Consider the following 25,655-nt stretch of genomic DNA (forward strand, 5'->3'; position numbering starts at 1 on the left):
ATAGACTAATATAAAGACTTATTCTCTATATACTAAAATGATCACGAGTCACTCCCCTTTAATTTGTTAATCAGGTGAATTTTGTAAATGGATGTTTTAATGTTAAACCAACCTTATCTTCCTAGAATAAACCCAACCTGTCCATAATGTATTAATTTTTTATAGATGGCTGTATCCTGCTATTTTGTTTTCAAATGGTACATCTATGTTCACATGCAAGATTGAAGTACAATTGTTCTTTCTGGTGCTGTTCATGTCTGGTTTTGGTGTTAAAGTTATCTAGCGTGATAAAATGAGTTGAGGAATATTCCCGATTTTTCTAACACCAGGAATAATTAATATATGAGATTGGCAAAATACCTTAAACTTTGGCAATGAGTTGGGTGTCTTTTGTGTGGGTTTGGAAGATTTTAAAGTACTGAATCAATTTCTTTCATGACAACAGGGTTATATAGACATTTTTTTTTTCTACTTGAGCCAATTTTGGTGATTTGCATTTTTCTAGTTTTTGAATTCATTTCAGTTTTTGAATTCATCTGTATAAAGTTGTTGACAACATTCTCTTATTTAAAAAACTCTACTGCATCTATAGTCATGTTGCTTTTTATATTCTTAATATTATTATCTTTTATATTTCTTAATGGTTGCTCTTGCCAAGGGTTTGTATATTTTATTAGACTTTTCTCAAAAAAATCTCTTCACTTTCTCAATTCTATGGTAGTTTTGTTTTTTATTTTGTTTATGCTGTATTTCAGAAGAAACACACTTTTTTTTTTTTTTTTTTTTTTTTTTTTTTTTTTTTTTGAGGGAAACTTGCTCTGTCTCACCCAGGCTGTAGTGTAGTGGCATGAACTCAGCTCCCTGCAGCCTCCACCTCCTGGGTTCAAGCAATTCTCCTGTCTCAGTCTCCAGAGTAGCTGGGACTACAGGCATGTGCCACCACACCAGGATAATTCTGTATTTTTAGTAGAGACAGGGTTTCACTGTGTTGGCCAGGCTGGTCTTGAACTCCTGACCTCAGGTGATCCACCCGCCTCAGCCTCCCAAAATGCACATACTTTTAAACATATATTTATTGAGGTATAATTTCTGTATGTTTTAGAAGAAACATGGTGTAAACAAAATAAAAAACAATACATGTGTTATTTTCCCCCTTTTTATATAATCTTAATTGTGAGCCTTTCTTCTTTTCTAATATCAGTTTAGGGCACAAATTTTCCTCTTAAAATTGCTTTAGCTGAATTTTACACAATTTCATATATCACAGTTATTCTCTGTATTTTTAAATTTCCATTATGTTATCCTTGACCTGTAAACTATTCAAAAGCATGTTTTAAAATAAATTTGTAAAATTGGTTTTTTCTAAAATTTTGATTTTTTTTTCTAAAATCAACCTCTAAAATTGAATTTTTTTTTTTTTTTTTTTGAGATGGAGTCTTGCTCTGTCACTCAGGCTGGAGTGCAGTGGCACAATCTCGGCTCACTGCAAGCTCCACATCCTAGGTTCACACCATTCTCCTGCCTCAGCCTCCTGAGTAGCTGGGACTACAGGCGCCTGCCACCACACCCAGCTAATTTTTTGTATTTTTAGTAGAGACGGGGTTTCACTGTATTAGTCAGGATGGTCTCGATCTCCTGACCTCATGATCTGCCCGCCTCAGCCTCCCAAAGTGCTGGGATTACAGGCGTGACCCACCGTGCCTGGCCTAAAATTGATTTTTCAAAATCAATTTAAAAATTTCCAAAGTCCAAATTATGGACACTTTATAATCATCTTTTTAAAAATGAATTAAACTTAATTTCCCCTTGTCAAAAGGTATTAAAATAATATTGTATAGTCAATTATTTTTAACTGTTCTGATGTGTGCTGGAGATATATATTCATTATTTTTTGGCTATAAGATTATTTATATGTGCATTAAAACACCTTGTTAATTGTGTTGTTTAGTTCATCTATATCTTTACCTGTGTTTCATTTGATCAATAAATCAACCACTGACAGAAGTATGCTGAAATTTCCCACTATGATGACAGATTTATCAATTTCTCCCTGTTCTAGCAATTGTTCTTGTTGTTATTTTGAGTCTTTTATTAAATATATGCAAGTTAAACTCACTATATGCTCCAGGTGAATAAAATTTTTAAATCACACCTGTAATCCCAGAACTTTGGGAGGCCAAGGCGGGAGGATCATTTGAGCCCAGCTGAGATGGGGTAAAACCCCATCTCTACAAAAAATACCAAAAAAAAAAAAAAAAAAAAAAAAAAGCTGGGTATGATGGCACATGCCCATGTGGTCCCAGCTACTTGGAGGGGTGACGTGGGAGGATTGCCTGAGCCCAGGAGGTCAAGGCTGCAGCGAGCCAAGATTGGGCCATTGCACTCCAGCCTGCTCGACAGAGGAAGACTCTGTCTGAAAAACAGAAAAAAAAAAAAAAATTTAAATCATTTTTGTAATATCTTTAACAATTTCACAAATTATTATTATTTTAGATTCTGTGTTGATAATTTGAATCTCTAAAGTATTCAGGGATCGTAATCTGGCTTTGTTTGTTTCTCCTGTATGCAGGTCATCTTGCCTTGCTTCTTTATGTGTTCGGTGACTTTCTTCTTCAATTGAGAGCTCACATTCGGCTGAACTTGATCTATGGAAATCCTGAGCTACTCCACTGAGAATATTTTTTTTCTGGAGAGGATCTGTCTTTGCATGCAGACAGTGAACTAACCTGGAATTATTTTAATTTATCACCTCGGAGATTTCGTGACTGGATGGCTAAAATGCATTTGGATTCGTTCTTCATGTTAGCAGAGGCCTTCGATTAAAAACTCACAGGAAGAGCTTCACCTGGAGCAGGTGTGGAGATGGGTTCTGCCAGCAGGCGGCTTTCTCCTCCCACCCCTCGCTGGGTGTTCTCACTAACTGAGACATCCCACAGCCTCATCTCCCACTCCTCCAAAATTAATCCCAAGTCCCTGTGCTGCAGGTTTCAGCCTTTGTTCCGAGGTAAACCTGGCTCCTGAAGTTGCCCCCACCTATCTCCGTGAGTTCACCTTATCTAGGATATATCTTGCATATCTTCAGGGATCTTCTTCCATAGGCCCTTGTGAGCTCACAAAGCATTAAAAATATGTTCATTTTTATATGTCCAGCATCTGGCTATTTTGTGCTGGAATTACTTACAATGCTTTTGCTTCCTTTCTATCCCTGAAATAGTTGTTACAGTGCAGGGTGCATAGTGTCTGCCCACTCCCGAAATACTTTTAGACTTTTCAGCATCTACTGTTCCTACGTTTGAAAGAAAGTAATGGGAACCTCACATGGCAAACTCAACTGGTGTAGTCCATAGACATGACATAATGGGTTGAAGTCAGAAACAGATTCCATTCCTGGCTCCTTTCACAATCAGTCATGTGGTCTTCACAAAGAACTTGACCTGCCATCTGCCCCAATCTCAGTTTCTTTACCTGAGAACTAAGTATAATAACAAGATCTACTTTACTGCACAGCTAAATGATGAATATAATGACAAACAGCATAATTGTAAAGTAGCATAAAATTGTACCTTATTAATTATGCTTCAGTAATAATCTTAAGTATAACTAAGTAAAGAATTACGTACACTTAAGTGAGAGCATGTCTATTCACAACTTAGTAGCGCTTCCCTCCCCACACTAGGGTTTCAATAAATGTGAGGGGTTTTTTCCTCACTATATGTAATTATGATAATAATATATAATAAATGAAATTCTAAAATCTACACATAAAAGACCTAAAATTAGTCACCAAAACAGTTATTACAATAGCTTTTGTTTTATGGATATACCTCGCACATTTTGGAAAGAATGTAGCACATTGCGATAACGCTAATAACTAGAATTTTTAAAATAATAAATAACCCAATATATTGTTGCATTTAGGATGTGCTAATTGGAAGATACACTGTTGTCCTCCCTAGTATAACGAAAGAAACAATACTGCCAATGAAACCATGGCAACTGCCAAGGTTCAGAGATGTTAAAATCCAAAAGGGTTGCTTCTCAGAGCAATGAAATAGAGCCATCTTTGGTTAAGAGAGTGCAAAGTACTCTCCAATAAGTCACTTCATTTAATCCTCATCACAACCCTGCAGCATAGACAGGACAGGGGTTGCAGCCTATTCCACAGGGGAAGATGCAGAGGTAGGTACCAGAAAGAACCAGCTCTGTCTGCCTCTCCTTCCCAGCGCCTGCACTCACCCGGCTGTGCGATTCCAGGATCTGCGTGCAGGCCGACTTGGTCAGCATCTCAGACGCACTTAGCTCTTCCAGGAGCAAGTCCTGGATGCTGAGGAGGGCGGTGTAGGCTGACAGGGTCTCGGTCACCCGGGCCGCCTTCTGGAACTGCAGAGCAACAAGCGACTGTGCAAAGCCTCCCTCCTGTGCCTCCAGCCGCTGCACTCTCTCCCGCAGCAATTCCCCTCGAACCTGGAAGGGGACAGGAATGGACCCAAACCCAAAGAACAGTGAGTAGAGGAGGGTGGAGAACAGTCTTTCAGAGTTCACAGACCTGGGATTCTGAGGACCACCAAAGGTTTACAATGGAGATGCACTGGGAACCTGGAGGGAGCAACATCAGACAAGACTGTCCCTGCTTATGAAGACTCCAGGAGGGTTGGGGAGCCCAGCCATCCTTCATTCCATACATATCATCCTCAAGAGTCACCCGAGCCCATCGCTCTCCTGAAAACACTTCTAAGTCTTTCCATGTCCTAGCGGATGGAAGTTCAACTCCTTAGCATGGGATCCAAGGAGCTCCCTACGCCAATCCCAGCCAAGGTCCCCCTGGACAGGTCTGGTCTGTTCTTCCGCCCCTTCCCCACTCACACATGCACATCTGGGACTCCCATTCCCAACTGCGCACTGTGCCCTACACGCCATGCGCTTTGTGTCTGTGGTTCGTGCTCTCTGAAATGACTGAAATGTCCTCCTATCCTCCCTTCCTGAAATTCTACTATTTGTCCTTTGGGTCTATGGTTCCCTCTGAAGCGGTCTCACTTCTCTTTGTTTGTTTTGTTCCATATAGACTTCAAGCCAGGTGCCCAGGGTTTACTTGACCTCAGGCAAATCATTAAGCTCTGCATGCCTATGCTGCGTCTTCATCTATACAGTGGAGAAAATAATACCATCCAACACATAGTAGTTGTTGTTTTAATCAAAACAGCTTTATTGCGGTATAACTTCTGTACAATAAGCTGCACATATTTACAGTACACAATGCGATAAATTTTGACATATTTCTACCCCTATGAAACCATCACCACAACCAGGGTAGTGAACACATCCATGTTCTTGATAAACCTACCCCCTGCCCCCCACTTAGCAACCACTGATGTGTTTTCAGTTACAATCGACGAGTCTACATTTTCTAGTTTTTTTTTTTTTTTTTTTTTAATAAGGGGAAATCATACAGTATGTATTTTTTTGTCTAGCTGTTTTTCTTTTCTTTTTTTTTTTTTTTTTTTTTTTTTTTGAGACAGCATCTTACTCTGTCACCCAGGCTGAAGTGCAATGGTACAATCTCGGCTCACTGCAACCTCCGCCTCCTGGGTTCAAGCGATTTTCCTGCCTCAACCTCCTGAGTAGCTGGGATTACAGGCGTGCACCACCATGCCCGGCTAATTTATGTAATTTTAGTAGAGATGGGGTTTCACCATGTTGCCCAGGCTGGTCTCAAACTCCGGGCCTCAAGTGATCTACCCGCCTCAGTCTCCCAAAGTGCTGGGATTACAGGTGTGAACCACTGTGTCCAACCTATCTAGCTGTTTTGACTGAATATAATTATTTTGAGATTTACCTTTTACCATCTTCTTCTGGGTTGAGGAGCTCTTATGCTTCCCCCTTCCCTCCTTTGGTGCTTTATTAGCTATAGCTCTGTTTTGTTATTTTAGTGGCTGCTTTAGGGTTTACAGTACACATCTTTGACTTATCCCAGGGTAACTTCAAGTGATATTATATCACTTCACATGGAGTACAAAAACCAAAAATAAAATTCTAAGCCCCCCTCTCAACCATCTGAATGGACTACTCCTCTCAGCAAGGGGATTCCAAAGTCAACCTGAAAAACTAGTTCAGGCCATGACGGGAATGGGGAGCTGAACATGCCTCCTTATACCATCCTTCCTTCTGGAATTTCAGATTGAACAGACTCTTTAAGTCTGATAAGAAACATTTACAATCTATTCTCTCTGAAGCCTGCTACCTGGAGGCTTCAACTGCATGATAAAACCTTGGTCTCCACAACCCCTTAGTGTAACCCAGATGTTCCTTTCTATTGACAATAACTCTTTCAACCAATTGCCAATCAGAAAATCTTTGAATCTAACTATGATCTGGAAGTCCCCACTTCAAGTTGTCCCGCTTTTCTGGACCAAACCAATGTACATCTTACGTGCATTGATTGATGTCTCATGCCTCCCTAAAACGTATAAAACCAAGCTGTGCCCCAAACACCCTGGGCACACGTCATCAAGACCTCCTCAGGTTGTGTCATGGGTGTGTCCTTAACCTTGGCAAAATAAACTTTCTAAATTGATTGAGACCTGTCTCAGATACTTTTGGCTTACAAACCTTATGCTAATTTACTTCCATTTCTTGCTTCCTGGTCTTTGTGCTATTTCTGCCATACATTTAATTTTATATACGTTATAAACTTCATACTACTTTGTCATTATTTTCATTGAAACAAGTCAATTAATCTTTAAAATTTTCTTGTATTGAAGTGAACTGCACATAACATAAAATTTACTACTTTAAAGTCAACAATTAAGTGACATTTAGGATTAAGTAGCCCCCACCTCTATTTAGTCTGAGAACACTTTCACCATTCCCAGAGTAAAAGAAAACCCCACACCTCTTAAGCAATTATTCCCCAGTCCTCCCACCCCCAAGTCCTTGGCAACTACCTATCTTCTGTTTCTATGATTTTCCTTATTCTGGATATTTCATATAAATGGAACTACAGAATAACCTTTTGTGTCTGGCTTCTTTTACTTTGCATAATGTTTTCAAAGTTCATCTACTTGTTGTATCAAAACTTCATTTCCTGTTTATGGTGGATAATATTCCATTGGATGTACAGTCAGTCAATTTTTGGAAGACTTTTAAAATTAAAGGAGAATCTAACATAAGTACCCATGTAGTTACCATTCCCATTGCTCATTTTTTTGTGTGGATCTGTAGCAGGAAGAGCCACAGACAAAACCCCTCAGACACTGGAGTTAAAGAAGGAAGGGGTTTATTCGGCCGGGAGCATCGGCAAGACTCCTGTCTCAAGAGCTGAGCTCCCTGAGTGAGCAATTCCTGTCCCTTCTAAGGGCTCACAACTCTAAGGGGTTCTGCATGAGGGGGTCATGATCAATTGAGCAAGTGGGGGGTACATGACTAGGGGCTGCATACACTGGTAATTAGAAAGGAACCGAACAGGGCAGGGATCTTCACAGTGCCTTTTTTATGCAAATAACCAATTAGGTCAGGGGTCGATCTTTAATTACCAGGCCCAGGGTGTGGCGCTGTGCTGTCTGCTTGTGGATTTCATTTCTGCCTTTTAGTTTTTACTTCTTCTTTCTTTGGAGGCAGAAATTGGACATAAGACAATATGAGGGGTGGTCTCCTCCCTTAGTTCTAGATTTCTATCTGTTATGAAAATCCTTCTGCCTGATTTCCTATAACATTTCTTGCAGTATGAATCTCCTAGTAAGGAAAACTTTCAGCATTGTAAGTCTAAAACATTTATTTCATCTTCATTCTTGAAAGATGTATTTTTTGAATAAAGAATTTCAGGTGGCAGGTTTTCCTCATTGCTTTGAAGACATTGCTCCATGGTCTCCTCACTCGCATTATTTGAAATAAGAAATCAGCTGTCACCCTGACCTTAGCTTTGTAGTGTACATAATGTATCTTCTTCCTTTAGTCGCTTTTAAGATTTTCTCTTTATCAATGGTTTGGAGCAATTTGATTATGATGTACCTTGGAAAAATTTTCCTCAAGGTTCTTATGCTTGGGATTCACTGAGCTTCTTAAATCTGTGAGTTTACAGTTGTCATCAAATTAGGCAAAATTTTACCATTAATTCTTCCAATATGTTTTCATCCTTCTTTTTCTGTCTCCTCTTCTCCAGGAATTCCAATTACCCACACATTAGGCCACTTGAAGTTGTCTCATGGCTCACTGGTACTCTGTTCACTTTTCTCTGTTTTCATTTTAGATAGTTTCTATTGCTATTATCTTCAAGTTAACTAATTTTTTTCAGCAATGTCTAATCTGCTGTTAATTCCCATACACACACACGTATATGTTTGTGTGTGTGTATATTCAAATCAAACTTTTAGAGAAAAAAAAATGTGTGATATAGATGTAAATATAGACATATAGATATCTTTTTACGTCTTCCATATCTATACTTAACCTTTTTTGAACATATGAAACACAATTATAATGACTGTTTTACCCCATTTAGACTGGAGGTTGCAATTTTTTGTGTGTGAAAAATCACAACTTGGTGATGACCTTGAGCAGTAGGATATAAACAACTCCCACAAGCTTACCATTCCAATAATGGAACACTAGGCATAAATGGGTTAATGCCATTCTCTGTCAATTCTAACATCTGTGTCAGTTCTGGATGGGTTTCAATTGATTGCTTTTTCTCCTCATGAGGAGTTATATTTTCCAGTTTGTTTCATGCCTGGTACTTTTTAACTGAACTACAGACATTGTAAATTCTACCTTGTTGGGTCCTGGATATTTTTGTGTTTCTATAATTATTCTTTAGCTTTGTTCTCAGATGCAGTTAAACTACTTGGAAACAGGCTGACCTTTTGGGTTATGTTTTTAAGCTCTTTTATGTAGGACCAGCATAGGGCTCATTATTTCCACTGCCGAGGCAAGACCTTTTTGAGTACTATATTTGATGCCCTCCAAATTGAGGCTTTCTAGTCTGGCTGGAAGAAACTGTCACTATCCCCAGCCTGGTGTGAATGCTGGGTACTCTTCTCTCTAATTATTTTGGGTGGTATTTCCCCTGGCTTTGAGCAATTTTCTTCCATGGAAGTGCTGAGCAGGTCTCAGCAGAATACTCAAGGGGACCCAGTGGACACCTCTGGAATTTTCTCTGTGCAGCTCTTTCTTTTCTGGGATTATGTCCTGTGAAATCTAGCCGACTTGGCTTCCCCAAATTCTAAGCTTTGCCTCTTCTACTCAAGGGGTCTACCCTAGTAGACCTGCTGTGACTTTGCCTTCTTGCTGTGCCTCAGCCTAAAAACCCTTTTAGGTCAGTAAGCTGGGACAATGACAGGGCTGAATTCCTTTATTTCTTATTTCTTAGGGATCAGTTTTGACTGCTGTCCAGCGTCCTGAAAATCACTGTTTCATAGATTTTGTTTGTTTTGTTTTAGGTAAGGAGTAATTCTGATACCTTTTATTCTGTCTTGGTCACAAGCAGAAGTCCCTCATAGGGTTATTCTGATTATTAAATAATCTAATACTTTTAAGTGCTCAGAACAGTGCCTGACACATTGGAGTGTTTAACAAATGTTGCCGTTGTTGTCCTTGGTGGTGGTGATGGTGTTAATACTCTTATTACCAAAGGTGGAATATGGTGGGTTCCATAACGGAGGTTCCATATATGGTGCTATGTAGTTTAGAGAAAGGAGAAGGTGGAGGGGTCAGGGAAGGTCATGACAACATTGGCATTTGAAGCAGACACTGAAGGATCCAGGCATTCAGGAAGAGGAACAGCATGACCAAAGGCACGGAGGCAGGGGGCCCTACAGAGACTTGTGAGGCTGAATTAGATAAAAGCTAAGAGGGAAAGTGGGAGATGAAGCCGTAAAGGTGGGGAGAAGAATCCATACTGCAGAGGCCCTGAACTGTCAGGGACAAGAAGGCAGAGCTTCCCCTTAGACCGTGAGAAGGGCAAGAGAGCCGAATGTCCCTGAACAGGAAAAACTTCAGTGATGGGCGAGGCATGGCAAGAATTGGGTAAAAGGTGATCAATAAAAATAAAATTCTAAGCCGCCTAACTGACTGAATGGGCCCCATGTCGGCCAAGAAGACCCCAGAGAAACCTTGGAAGCTGAGTTCCCAGCCATAATGGGATAGGAGGTTGGACACACCTTGCTACACCTCCTCCCTCACTAACCATCATTAGGCTTTCTTCCCTAAGGGCTAAATAGAAACCAGCTCTTTCAAAAGACTCCACCCCTGATATTAACCAACTACCTGACACTGCCCCTCCTTTTTGCTGTTTTGACAAAGCAACCAACTAGCATTCCTTCCTGATAACACACACTGACCACAGATTGGTTCTGGACAGTCTATGGAGGAAGCTCAGTGAGGGTTTTAGTGTCCTCTACTTCACATTTTGATGTCAGAAGGTAGAAAACACCACCCTCAGATCATGCCAGCACCACCATTATTTTGTACATGGGACCTGTATTAGTGCGTTCTTATGCTGCTATAAAGCACTGCCTGAGAGTGAGTCATTTATAAAGAAAAGAGATTTAATTGACTCACAGTTCTGCAGGACAGGGGAGGCCTCAGGAAACTTACAATCATGGCAGAAGGGGAAGCAAACACATCCTTCTTCACATGGCAGCAGCAAGGTGAAGTACCAAGAAAAAGGGAAAAAGCCCCTTAAAAAACTATCAGATCTCGTGAGAACTCAGTCACTATCACGAGAGCAGCATGAGGGTAACTGCCCTAGTGATTAAGTTACCTCTCACCAGGTCCCTCCAATGACACACGTGGGGATTATGTAAACCACAATTCAATATGAGATTTGAGTGGAGACACAGGACCCATGAAGGGGCATGAAGCTCAATGACGACACTTGTGCATGTTTCTCCTTTCATAAATATTCATGACTTCTCCTATAGCTTATTACATATGTATATTAAGCCACCCTGTTTAGCACAAATTCCTGTTTCCTTTGCCCCTTTCTCTAAGTGCCGTTTTCAGCTTCTAACCAGATGCTATGCTTCCTAGCCTGTCAGAATTGCCCCCCTGCAGGCTGCAACCTGTTACGAGAAATAAAGGTCTCCTTTCCAAATTTATGAACCTCATCATTCTTCAGCCAACAGAGGTCTTCTTCATTACATGCCTGCCATGAGCTAGGGTTTTCACGTTCTCTTTCGTGGTCTCCATCTTCCCCTCTTGGGTGGGTGGTGGTCCAAGTGTCCCGTAAGACCCAGACCCCTGCAGACCTGCAGAGCAGAGGGCAGAGTGAGGTGGCCATGAGGGATAGCTCAAGTTTTATTTATGCAAATGCATGCACAAATGTGGGTGAAGTGTAAAGCTTTTTGTATATAATATATGAACAACACGGACAGTGAAATTAAAAAGAAACAAAAAAAGCTTCTCCAAAATTCTTTTTTCTTCTTTGGAAAGCTTAGTTTGTTAGTTCCAGCACCATGAAAATGTGTCTCGAGAGAGGGTTTTAATCCTTTTCTAGAAGAAATCCTGGGAAACAACACAGATTTGCATTTCTATGAGGTATTAATGACAGGCTTCATTAAATATTCAAGCCACTGAGAATAATACAAATTCATTTGCAAAATGATATGCTGCTAAATACTCTTTAAAGGAGAAGTTCAAACAACTTTCTTACACTTTTTCCCTGACAACATGTGGATTTCAAAGGAAAAGTTTCTTCTATGCATTATAATGTCCTTTAAACATATAATAAAGTCTACCTGTATCAACCAGCAGAGAGTTATTGGGATTCTAAAGAGTTCAACACATCACACCTCTCCTTGCCCAAGTTTGGAAACAAATACAACTAGATGAAAGGGTGACCCAGACAGACACCAAATGTCAGCTTTGATATTGAAAACTAGATTAGAGAATGTGGCTCAGATCTGTATCCAAACAAATTCACAATCCCCCAAACAGTAGGCCTCCCTACCAAATTCATCACTTAATAAACAGATAAGAGGGGCTTTCCTATAGGCAGGCTGGTTCCCAGAGAGGAGGGGGCTGAGCTCAGCCTGTCCCATTCCTTCTTTAATCCCACCAATCATAAATGCCCTCCTTGCATTTATGATTATGATCATTATGATCAGATTATGATCTCCTCCTTGGAGAAAAGTGGGCAAGGGAAGGAGAATCTAGGAGTGCCACTAGCAACATCCTTCAGTGGAAAGAGAGGTATTTAGAGAGGTTTTGTTACAGTAGGTAACTAGTCAGACATGAGCAGGGCAGGAGAGAGCCCCCCAACTACCAGGAATGTCAGGTGGCCATCAGGTGATGGTCAAGTGGTTGTTAACTACATCTTTAAAATAATAACTGGTTGCAGTTGGTGCCAGGGAATGGCAGTCTCCCAACAATAGAAAAAACCTGAAATTGGTGATAAGCACCTTCCCGATAAGAACTCAGGAGTCGGGCAAGTGGGCTCACGCATGTGCACTAAGAAGCAAAATGGCAGAGTATAACTAGTATATGACCTTCTAGGAACATTCTACTGGCAAGGAAGAACGCCTCAAGTGAGCATGTGCATAACGTCAGCAAAAACACTGCGTATGCGGCTCCTCCCAAGTGCTGGCAGGCCACTGTGCATGTGAACAGCCCACCCCAAGGGAAGAATCATGGGAGAAGGGATGTGATATGGTTTGGCTGTGTCCCCACCCAAATCTCATCTTGAACTGTAGTTCCCATAATCCCCACGTGTCATAGGAGGTAACTGAATCATGGGAGTGATTACCTCCATGCTGTTCTCCTGAGAGTGAGTGAATTATCATGAGATCTGATGGTTTTATAAGGGATTTTTCTCCCTCTTTGCTCTGCACTTCTCCTTGCTGCTGCCATGAGAAGAAGGGTATGTTTGCTTCCCGCTTCTGCCACGATTGTAAGTTTCTTGAGGTCTCCCCAGCCCTGTGGAACTGCGAATCAATTAAACCCCTTTCCATTATAAATCACCCAGTCTTGGGTATGTCCTTATAGTAGTGTGAGAATGGACTAATACAGTATGCAACCCTCCAGAGGTATGCCAATGTATAAAACCCCAAGTCAAAGGTTAAGCTGTGCAGTTGGTCTCTCAAGTCGCCTGCTTGTCCCTCTTCCAAGTGTGCTTTACTTCCTTTCCTTCCTGCTCTAAAGCTTTTCAATAAACATTTACTCCTGTTTGAAAACTTGCCTCAGTCTCTCTTTCTGTCTTATGCTCTTGGGTTAAAGTCTTTCTTCTTAGGAGTCAAGAATTAAAGTTGCCACAGATTTGTACAGATTTGCTGCTGGTAACATTATCAAGAAACTTGCATCCAAACATTGGGAGAATAAGGCTAAAGAAACGCTGCTGAAATATAAATGTGCATTTGAAGATTCCCATTCCAGTGGCTGGTCCCCTTAAAAAGCAGGTAAGTTTAATCCATGTTCTGTTGAATGGGTTCAAGATACCCAGAGCAGGTAAAAAGATGGGAAATGTTTAAAACTCCCTGTGGCATATTGTATCAGGAGGAAAGTAGATTCACTGATGGTCCATTGGGTTAATATTTGTTGAATGAAATACTATCTTGCTAAATAAGCATCATTAGTGCTTAAATTTTAGACACAGACAAATTAATTTATATGCCTAGAAAGTTACTTCTACCACCCCTATCATCTACATTATCAAAGTGCAAATTCCCCAAAGAAATGAGGGGCATCACCTCACATCACTTAGCATAGTTTTGCTTTGTTGTATTTTAAGGTTGATCTATTAATTCTTACATACAAACTTACCACTGACCTAGCTGTGTGATCAGGGCAAGGTGCTTAACCTCTCTGAGTCTCAGTTTCTCCTGTGAAAAGGAAATAGTATCTGGTAGCTAGTGAGTACCTAATAAACAGTAGCTGTCATCATCATTGCCACTTTATTATTTTTACTATCATCATTATTAAATAGGATTTCTTTCAAGTTGCACAAAAAAGATAAAAATAATGGTTTGCTAATAAACAGTAGCTGTCATCATCATTACCACTTTATTATTTTTACTATCATTATTAAATAGGATTTCTTTCAAGTTGCACAAAAAAGATTAAAATAATGGTTTGCCATATTGAATTTTTCCCCCTATTTTAAAGAGGTTTCTTCATTTCTAATGATAAAATACATGCACAATATAAAAAAATCTTTACAGTGGAGATTCCTAGTGAAGAACAGTAAATTTTTAAGATGCATCCAGTGCTTTCATTAAGGCAGAGGGTAAATATGGGGGAAATGAGAGAGGAAACAACAGTGGCAAAATTTTGAAAGTTAGAAACTGGATGACTGTTTGGGAAAGAACTACATAGATCCCCCCAAAAAACTGAATCTTAAGTAAGTCATGGAGTAAGCAAGAAGCAACATAATTTATAATGCAGAATCTACCTTCCCAAGTCTCAGAAAATGTAGTCATCAGATACATCTAGAAGTGGGAGGTAAAAGATGGAGCTAAAACAGAAGAAAAGGGTAAACACCTCATTAGGAAATAGGCTCCTAGAATTCCCCCCACCCATCCTCTGCTCAGCAGGGCACTCTCTTCCCTATACCCAGCAAATGACTGGAGATATAGTCTCAGGAAAAGTCTCTGAATTTAGGGGAGGAAACTCAGGCACATCTGAAAACAGAGGGCCCTATTGGAAGTTTACATACTGACTACTAAAACCCCAGCTCTCTCCCTGCATTTGGCTTCCCAAATGTTGGGCAGCCAGGCCTTTACCATCTAGACAAAAGACTTGGAGTGGTCTTTGGGGGATTCAACTAGCCTTGATGAAAGAGCTAAAGATACTCACACTGGGGATTCCCCCACAGAGTGGCCCAGCCCAGCCATCAGAATGAAGGCCACAATCTACAAGCCCTGGCTGTAGGCTCAGAGCCTTAAGGCAGTTTCTTATTATCCCACTCTTAAATATCGTCAGACCATCAAAGATGACCACATACCTGGGAAAGTCTCTAATGAACACAGAGGTTAAGACTGAATATGCAGGAATTTAAAAAAATCATTAACATTATTAGAAAGATATAGAAAGTGGCCGGGCGCGGTGGCTCAAGCCTGTAATCCCAGCACTTTGGGAGGCCGAGGCGGGCGGATCACGAGGTCAGGAGATCGAGACCATCCTGGCTGACACGGTGAAACCCCGTCTCTACTAAAAAATACAAAAAACTAGCCGGGCGAGGTGGCGGGCGCCTGTAGTCCCAGCTACTGGGGAGGCTGAGGCAGGAGAATTGTGTGAACCCAGGAGGCGGAGCCTGCAGTGAGCTGAGATCCGGCCACTGCACTCCAGCCTGGGTGGCAGAGCGAGACTCCGTCTCAAAAAAAAAAAAAAAAAAAAAAAAAAAAAAAGAAAGATATAGCAAGTTATAGCAGCCTCAAAACAATAAATTTATTTATTTATTTATTTATTTTTTTAGGAAGACAGCATCAGGATGGTGGAGGAAGATACTCTTGAAGAATTAGAAATTGAAAACATAAATGAAAAACTCAATTAAAGGCTTATAAGATAAAACTTATGCTATCTTCCAGCAAGTAAAGCAAAAAGACAAATAGTAAAAAAAAAGGAAAAACAAAAAAAGAAATAAAGGACAAGAGGTCAACCTTGGAATCCTGAGAGTTCTATAAAGACAAATTAGACAATAGGAGATGTAATCATTAATAAAACTCAGGAAAATTTCCCAGAATTTTAGATTGGTCAAACTATCAGTCAAGTATGAGGGCAGAATAAAAACATTTTCAGTCTTGGAAAAATCTGAAAAAATCCAAAATATTAAGTTTCCTATGTGCCCTTTCCCAGGAAACTAATAAAAGATGTGTTTCACTAAAAACAAGGATGAAACCAGGAAAGAGAGGGATGAAGGGAATTCATAGTGTGACCCCAAGATGGTAATTGTACATGAGGCACAGATGTCAGTTTCCAACTGGAACACAGCAGAAGGCAGAGAGAGAGAGATGTATCCTGAAAGATGGGATTAGCAGAAGACGTGACATGTGTGATGGTCCTGATAGGGTATTTGGTCTACTATCAAGAAGTGGGTTAATAAAGCTGGGCATGGTGGCTCATGCCTATAATCCGAGCACTTTGGGAGGGCAAGGCAGAAGGACTGCTTGAGGTCAGGAGTTCAAGACCAGCCTGGGCAATGTAGTGAGAAACCTGTCTCTATAAAAAATTTAAAAAATTAGCCAGGTAGGGTGGTGCATGCCTATAATCCTAGCTACCTTGGAAGCTGAGGCAGAAGAATCACTTGTACCACCCAGGAGTTCAAGGTTACAGTGAACTATGACTGTGCCACTGTGCTCTACCCTGAGCGACAGAGCAAGACCTTGTCTCTTAAATTTAAAAAAAAAAAAAAAAAAAAAAAAGTAAAAAGGAGTGGATGAAATTGGTGATAAATACATAGAAAAGTAACCAAAAAGGAAACTAAAAACAATATTAACTCCAGGAAAGCCAAAAAGTTACAAAGTAGAGAAAAAGGATCCCAGTTTTCTACAAGATTCAACTGTGAATAACATTTAAGTGCTTATAATCATAGAAACCGCAAATACTGATCTAACTATGGTGGGGGATGAGGAAAGAGCTGATATGTGGTCCAGGTTTAGAGAAGAAAGAGAGTAAAACAGTTTCCTAAGGAAACTAAAGGACAATATTAACTCCAGGAAAAACAAAAAGTTATATAGTAAAGAAAAAGGATTCTAGTTTCCTACAAGATTCAACTGTAGGTAACATTTACATGCTTATAATCATAGAAGCCATAAATACTGACCTAACTATGGTGGGGGATAATGAAAGGGCTGATATGTGGCACAGGTTGAGTGAAGAGAATAAAATAGAGTAAATCCTCATCTTTCTTATGGAAAAGGAAACAGATAATCCCAAATTAGAGAAATCAAGAAATAGCAAAGCAAGCATGCTATTTAGAGTTATGGAGGTCAGCACCAAAAGACCAAGCTAAACAGTTGGAAGTCGTTAACTCTGGGGAGCTGAAAATGCGTGTGTGTGTGCGCACGGCTGGAGGAATCTACTCTTTTTTCAGCACAAGCTTTGTAGAATCATTTGACCCTTTAAGAGAAGGCATGCATATGTTTGATAACAATGAAAAAGAAAATTAAAAAATAGACAATCTAAAAAAGTAGGAGAAAAGTTACTAAATTAAAACCATCCCAAGATAACCATGGTAACCTTCTGGCATATGAAAGGTACAAACTGAATAGATTAGAAAGGTAAGATGAAGTCTGATCATGAGGCCTTGAATGCCAAGCTCAGGAATGTGAATTTTATTGGGGTCAGTGGGAAGCTATGGAACATCTCTCAAAATGGTGCTTCAGGGAGATGAATTTGACAGAGGCTGCCTCAAGGGATAAGATGGGGCAAGGGGAGATGTCAGGATAACTGTCTGTAGGCTTTCCCAATCTTTATGGATGGATGGATTTTTCTCTTCCCTTCCTAAATGGATTCCCTTTCAACATGCCTTCTTTTCTGAGCTCTTTAAGGACCACCAGGGTTCTCTCTTGTCAAGCCACTGAAAAGCAGCACATTATTCTGATGCTTAAACACTAGTCCCTTCTGAAGTCAGAGTGTGAAGGGCCATTCCTGACAAGTACCAACTACCCCTACATAATTGCTGAGGCAGCCGCAGAAACACAATAGGATGCACCGTCGCTGGCAATCAGGAGCTCCACTTCTGAATGAAGGCATTTCTAGTGAACTGTGCATGCATGACACATCATGAAATCTGGAAATAGTGAATGAATAATGGATGGGTGAACAGACACGTGGCAGATGTGCCATGCAGACAGAGAGCAAGATCATTAAAATAAGACCAGAAATGATGGGTGAAGAGGAAATATGGTTATGTCATTGTCATTTACATTTAAATGTTCCTAAAGTTATTTGTGAGGGCCAGGCGCAGTGGCTCACGTCTGTAATCCCAGCAGTTTGGGAGACCGAGGCAGGCGGATCACGACATCAGGAGATCGAGACCATCCTGGCTAACACGGTGAAACTCTGTCTCTACTAAAATACAAAAAATTAGCCGGGCGTGTCGCAGGTGCCTGTAGTCCCAGCTACTCAGGAGGCTGAGGTGGGAGAATGGCGTGAACCCGGGAGGCAGAGCTTGCAGTGAGCCGAGATAGCGCCACTGCACTCCAGCCTGGGTGACAGCGAGACTCCATCTCAAAAAAAAAAAATTATTTGTGAGAAATTTGTGTACACGCTGTTCAAACACAGCACAAGAATCACACCAAAGAGGAACTGAAATGTCCTTTCATTTGTGGATCCATCAAATAGATCTGCTAATCAAATGTAGGGATGGTAATGGAGAGGCCTGTGCTTTAGTCTCTGTTCTACCATGTACCAGCTTTGTGACCCTGGATAAGCCTCTTACTCTTTCTGAGCCTCAATATTCTCATCTGTGAAATAGAGATAGTAATAGTTGCTCTGCCTGCTTCACTACAGAGGGGTGTAGGATATATGCAGAGGGTCTAGGATTGTTTAAAATATCAAGGGGTTGAAAACAACCTAAATATCCATTAGTTGAGGGCAGACGAAATCACTTAAAGCTCACATATACAGTGAAATGCTATGCTGCTGTGAAAAGCAATAAGGGAACTCTCATATAGTGGTATCAAAAATCTTCAAGTTTTGGAGTAAAGCAAAAAGCAGAAATAGATAATAGGTAAGTAGATAAGCAGTTGACTCTTGAATAACTGGGTTTGAATTGCCTTTTTCCACTTACACATGGATTTGCTTTCAATTAAAGTTACGTCAATGTTAAGTGAAATAAGGCAGCCACAGAAAGACAAACACCACATGTTCATACCCATATATGTGAGCAAAAAGAACTGATCTCATGGAGGCAGATGGTGGAAGGATACTTATCACAGGTGGTGAAGGGTGTGGGGGAGATGAAAGAGGCTGGTTAATGAGTACAAACATACAGTTAGATAGAAGAAATAAGACATAGTGTTCAATAGCAGATTAGGGCGACTATAGTTAATAACAATGTATTTTCTATTTCAAAATAACAAGGGAGGACTTAAATGTTCCCAACACATAGAAATGATAAATACATGGGGTGATGGATATCCTAAATACCCTGACTTGATCATTATACATTCTACGTATGTAACAAAATATTACCATGCACCCCATAAATATGTACAAATATTGTGTATCAATTAAAATATTTTAAGTTACACTGAGTGTGCCTGCGTTTCCTGCCTTCCCTTCCACCTCCTTCAACTCTTCCACCTCAGCCACCCCTGAGACAGCAAGATCAATCCCTCTTCTTATTCCTCCTCCTCCTCAGCCTATTCAATGTGAAAATGATGAGGATGAAAGTTGTGGGAAGTCAGGGACCTCGAATGGAGGGACCAGCTGAAGCCACGGCAGAAGGACATAAACTGTGAAGATTTCATGGACATTTATTAGTTACCCAAATTAATACTTTTATAATTTCTTACACCTGTCTTTACTGCAATCTCTGAACAGAAATTGTGAAGATTTCATGGACATTTATTAGTTACCCAAATTAATACTTTTATAATTTCTTACACCTGTCTTTACTGCAATCTCTGAACAGAAATTGTGAAGATTTCATGGACACTTATCACTTCCCCAATCAATACCCTTGTGATTTTCTATGCCTGTTTTTACTTTAATCTCTTAATCCCATCATCTTCGTAAGCTGAGGAGGATGTATGCCACCTCAGGACCCTGTGATGATTGCATTAACTGCACAAATTGTTTGTAGAGCATGTATGTTTGAACAATATGAAATCTGGGCACCTTGAAAAAAGAACAGGATAACAGCAATGTTCAGGGAACAAGGGAGATAAGACTCTAAACTCTGACTGCCAGTGAGCCAGACGGAACAGAGCCATATTTCTCTTCTTTCAAAAGCAGATAGGAGAACTATTGATGAATTCTTTTTCTCAGCAAGGAACATCCCTGAGAAAGAGAATGCACCCTGCGGGTAGGTCTATAAACAGCCCCCTTGGAGGTGGCCGTCTTTTATGGTCGAAGCCAAAGGTATGAAATAAGCCCCAGTTTCCTGTAGCATTCCCAGGCTTATTAGTACGAGGAAATTCCTGCCTAATAAATTTTGGTCAGACAGGTTGTCTGCTCCGAAACCCTGTCTCCCGATAAGATGTTATCAATGACAATGCGTGTCCGAAACTTCATTAGCAATTTTAATTTCACCCCATCCTGTGGTCCTGTGATCTCCCCCTGCCTCCACTTGCTTTGTGATATTCTATTACCTTGTGAAGCCTGTGATCTCTGTGACCCACACCCTATTCGTGCACTGCCTCCCCTTTTGAAAATCACTAATAAAAACTTGCTGGTTTTACGGCTCAGAGAGCATCACGGAACCTGCTGACATGCAATGTCTCCCCTGGACACCCAGCTTTAAAATTTCTCTCTTTTGTACTCTTTCCCTTTATTTCTCAAACCAGCCGAGACGCTTAAAGAAACAGAAAAGAACCCACGTTAACCAGCGGGGGCGGGTTCTCCCAAAAGATGAAGACCTTTATAATGAGCCACTTCCACTTAATGAACAGTAAATATATTTTCTCTTCCTCATGAGTTTCTTAATAACATTTCCTTTTCCCTAGCTTACTTTCTTACACATATTTAATAACACACAAAATACATATTACTCACCTGTTTATGTTATTCGTAAGGCTTCTGTCAACAGTAGGTTATTCGTATAATGGCATATTTGGGGGGACTCAGATGTTACACACAAGTTCTACTTATGCACGTCATACGCAGGACTTAGCTGAAGACTTGAGGATGCCCTGCAGATCTCTGGAGTGCACTCTGTCTCTCTCTGTTGGAGCTACCTTGTCTTTGGGAACTCTGCCCTACAAATCATAGGCACAATAGCCTCTGAAACTTTGATTTTTGTTTGTTTAACGTGGTGAGCCTGCTGGGCTCCACCTGTGATGTGTGAGGGGTCAGCACCCTAACTCCCATGTTGTTCAAGGGCCAGATAGACAGATGGCAGACAGATAGGCAGATGGATGGATGGATGGATGGATGGATGGATAGATAGACAGATAGATGCAGACAGACAGATCTATTTCCAATCATGGGTAAGTAAAATATTAACCACATAATTTGTGCTGTGTCTCCAATCTGCTTTGTGGACTCACTCAGACATTGAGGCAAGAGAAAGAAGGCACATTATCTATCCTGGCCAGGAATTCAGCAAAGAAGGGCTTGGCCAGGAGGCATTTTGAGCGATAGCCTTACAGTCCAACAGATCTGACAAACTTGCCCCAAGCTGAGGAGACTGGCTTGAGGCCAGGGCAGGTGGCCAGAATGTCCCTACACTGAGTGGACTCTGTGCACTGGGGAGGGTGGTGGGACTGACCCAACCGAGCATCACTTACAGCAACTTTGACATCTCCCCCTCAGGTCAACCATATCCTTGCTGTGGCATGAGACCTTCCTGTGCCACGGGAACCTGTAGGTTCACAGAAGTCAATCCCCTTCCCGAGGGGACTGCCGTAACTTTCAGCACAGGCTGACACACAGAAGGAAAGGACTAGGTCAAACTAAGATGAGGCCCAAACCCCCTAAGCCAACCACAGGAGAGGTTAGGAGAGGAGGATGGACCAAGAGACCTCCCCAATGGTACTCCCCACCAAATATTCTCTACAAAATGACTAAATCTTGTTGATTTTACTTCAAAACATCTGAGCTGCTATGTGCAGCCTTGCAGACCTCATGACCAGCTCCCACCCACCTCTTAATGTTCCCTTTTCCATACTCAGCGGAAAATACTCAGCCTTTTTGAGAACAAATCTTTTAAAGCAGACCTAGTATAACGCCTAGTATAAATACATTCCAAAGAATCTTTATACATACTTTGATCTCTAACTAAGATGCAATGACATTAGAAATCAATAACAAATCAATAACACTTCTGGCAGAATCCACAGAAGGGCATCACCTTGGTAGTGGGAATAAATTAGTCTTAATTAAACGCAGCTGTTAACCCAAGCTAACAGCGCTTAAAAGCAAGTTTTCAAAGAATAAAACTGATTCCAGGTAATTCAACTACTTGTCAGAGCTCTAACTCTATTAAAGAGAACACAATGAAATCCAGTACTCAACACATAAAATTTACAATGCCCAGCATCCAATCAAAAATTACCAAGCATGCCAAGGAGCAGGAATATATGATCCATAAACCAGAGAAAACCCAATCAATAGAAATGAGAGAGATGGTGGAACAAGCAGATAAGGACATTGAAACAGCAATTAGAAAAAGAAACAAGGTGTAAGAATTGGCAGGCTACAAAGCTGTAGTCATTTGTTGACATTATGACTGCGTAAAACATCAATGGAATCAATAGATAAATCCTAGGAGGTAGGCGCTTCTATTATCCATACTTGAATGATGAGTACACTAAGGTGGAGAGAGGTTAAGTAACTTGCTCAAGGTCACACAGCTAGAACATGACAGAGACAGGACTCTGGAGCCAGCAGTCTGGCTCCCAGGATAGCATACGGGAGTCTAGAAAGGCTTATTAGTTACATGTTTTATGCCTGCATTGAATAATATAAAACATATAATCGAATCATTCACGATTACAGCCAAACCTATACTGTGTATGGGAATCACCATAAAGAATATACAAGACCTTATGCATAAGGTCACCATATGATTTCTCTCCTAAGCTGAGAAAGAAATGGGAAGGAATGTGGGGATGATAAGGCAACTGGGACTGTCTCAAGCAAATTGAGATGTACGGCCACCCTACTCATGAAAACAATTGTAAAATTTCACTAGAGGTCCTAAAAGAAGCTCCAAATAAAATAAGCAATATTCTACATTTTTGGATAGGATAGGCAACTGCTAAATGAATCTGTAAGTTTAATGCAATCATAATAGAAATTTATTCAGAAACTTGATTAACTTATTCTAAAATGTATATGCCCTCCAATGTCTTCCAGGCTGTAAATTCTGTATCTGTGCATTTGTAATCAGTCCATCAGAAGGACTGGGCATCTGTAGCTGAGTTTCCCATTTCTCATCTGCTCACTTTGGCCCCATGGGATAGCTTCCTGTGACCACAGCTGACGCCTTCCTCCCTTAATCTACCAGCTGTACAGACAAAGTGGCCGCCAGAGGCTCATATTCGTCGGTCTCTCCTTTCCTCCAGGAATCAGTCATACAAGCCTTCCTGAATTAGTCACACAGACACTCTTTCAAGGTAGAGCTACAGAGTAGTCAGGTGGGTTTTCCATGTGAAAGCAGGATGCAAACTTCCAAATGCTTGATGGAAGAATTGGCTGCTTACCTCAAACTGTGAACATCTCAAAAGCAGAAACTTTAAACTGCCTAGCGCAGAGAAACCACCACACAAAACATTCCCTAAAAAAGGAAGCAGAAGGAACAGGGATGGGGGAGAGCAGAGAAGGGTAAGGAGAAGACAGAAAATGGGAGAAAGGGGAGGGGACAGGGGAGGCAGTGGGAAGAACACAAAGAATCACCTTGGGAGGTGAAGGCCTTCTCATCCCAACAGTTCCCTGCAGTCCCAGCCACAGGCCTGGGCTACGGAGGCAGACACACCAACTCCACCACTTGATGCTGGTGTGGCTGCGGACAATTCTCCCAACGCCTCCCGGCCTCTCTTTCCCCTTCTGTTGGATGGAAGAGTCCAGACAAGAGCCATATCAATTTGGGGCTGAGGGTTGGCGTGGATATCTGCAGAAGATTTCAGTAAAGGAAGGGGTCACCCAGCAGGTGCTCCTAGTCCCAGCATACTCTGCAGCCCAACAGTGAAGTCAAAGTCCCTCTGGGGACAGCACATGGCCTGCCAGGCTTGGGCTCCACAGTGGGCCTCTGGGGCAGTGTCAGCAAGATGCAGCTCCATCTTTCCAACTTCATGAACCCCAAAGGACCTCCCACTCGCAAGACATGATTGTGATGGTTAATTTTATGTGTCATCGAACTGGGCTAATAGGTGCCCAGGGGGCTGGTAAAACGGTATTTTGGGGTGTGTCTGTGAAGATGTTTCTGAAAGAGATTTGCATCTTTTTATTTTATTATTTTATTTTATTGAGACAGAGTCTCAGTTGGTCGCCCAGCTTGGAGTGCAATGACGCAATCTTGGCTCATTGCAACCTCTGCCTCCCAGCTTCAAGCAATTCTCCTGCCTCAGCCTCCCAAGTAGCTGGGATTATGGGTGTACACCACCACACCCAGCTAATTTTTCTGTAGTTTTAGTAGAGACTGGGGTTTTAACATGTTGGCCAGTCTGATCTCGAATTTGACCTCAAGTGATTCACCCACCTCAGCCTCCCAAAGTGCTGGGATTACAGGCATGAGCCACCACACCAGCCTGGAAGAGATTAGTATCTGAGTCAGCAGATAGTAAAGATTACCCTCCCCAATGTTGGTGGGCATCATTGAATCCCCAGGGCCTGAACAGAACAGAAAGTTGGGAAAAGGGTGAATTCTCTTTCTCTTCCAGAGCTGGGATATCCGTCTTCTCCTTGCCCTTGGACATCCAAAGTGCTCCTGGTTCTCTGGCCTTGGGTCTCTCAGGCTTACACCAGCAGCTCCCCTAGTTCTCAGGCCTTGAGACTGACTTATACCACCAGGTTTGCAGGTTTTATAGCCTCTAGATGGCAGACAGTGGACCTTCTCAGCCTCCATAACTGCATGTTCCAATTCCCTGAATAAATCTGAATAAATCTCTATCTATCTATCTATCTATCTATCTATCTATCTATCTATCTATCTATCTATCTGCTATGGGCTCTGTTTCTCTGGAAAACCATGATTAATACCATGATCAAGCAACTCTTAGCTATGGGCATTCACAGAACGAGAGCTGTCATTTTTCCCTCTGCAATTATCCTGCAAATAAAACATCTGAACAACTGCCATGCAAGTGCTAAGAGATGTAATCGATCAATTTCAGGAGGAACATCAAAGCTGTCAACTCAAGAGTGCCTATTCTCTTGGCACCTGCCACAATGAAATGGCCGAATGTGAAGATGGACTGTCACGAAAAGGTCACAGATGACAAATGCCTCGTGTCTGCCTTTCTATGTGAGGCCTGGATCACGTAGCATGTGGAGCTGCTTCATTAGTGGGAAAGAAGATGAGCACTGCAGCCCACTCCAAAGTGAAAAGGCACCTCACAAAAGCCCTGAAACAATTGGGCTCTCATTGTCACAAGCCGCATTTCACAGTTGTAGGAGCCAAGGCACACTCACCCTGCATTATGAAACTGTGGGAAATAACCGCCATTGTTTGGTGAAAACATTCTTTGACATTTCTGATCAGGGCATGTGGTCAGGAGGTGGCGTGACAGTGACAGCACAAGGAGCTTCTGCTTCCTGTGCCAGGTCTGCCACTGCCTGGCTACATAAAAGAACCTGGGCAAAGTCACTAACATCTCTGAGACTCAGTCTCCACATCCATAAAACAGGGATGTTAATGGTTCTTACTTGTGGAAGTTTGGAAGGGTAAAGCATGTAATGAACAAGGCACAGGTCAGTAGAGCAGCAAGAACGCAGGGTCTGAAGACCAGTCGTGACCCTGGAGTCACTTCAACTCCCTGTGCCTCAGAGTCCTTATCTCTCATAGAGCAATAACAGTGGCACTTCTGTTAACGCTGTGTAAGGATTAGAGTGGATAGATGGAA

The 25,655-nt window shown here is 41.4% G+C and overlaps 1 protein-coding gene across 10 annotated transcripts in view; it reads right to left on the minus strand.

Moving 5' to 3' along the window:
• The window catches only part of LOC105483923 (EvC ciliary complex subunit 2), a 186,286-nt gene that overhangs the window by 58,612 nt on the left and 102,019 nt on the right, over nt 1-25,655 (minus strand). For all 10 annotated transcript variants that reach the window (XM_071093882.1, XM_071093880.1, XM_071093879.1 and 7 more), the window contains exon 17: nt 4,237-4,464. In XM_071093882.1, coding sequence (XP_070949983.1) covers nt 4,237-4,464 — 228 coding nt within the window. The remainder of the gene's footprint in view (nt 1-4,236; nt 4,465-25,655) is intronic.

This window comes from Macaca nemestrina, chromosome 3 (assembly GCF_043159975.1).
Source record: "Macaca nemestrina isolate mMacNem1 chromosome 3, mMacNem.hap1, whole genome shotgun sequence".
Lineage (NCBI taxonomy): Eukaryota > Metazoa > Chordata > Mammalia > Primates > Cercopithecidae > Macaca > Macaca nemestrina.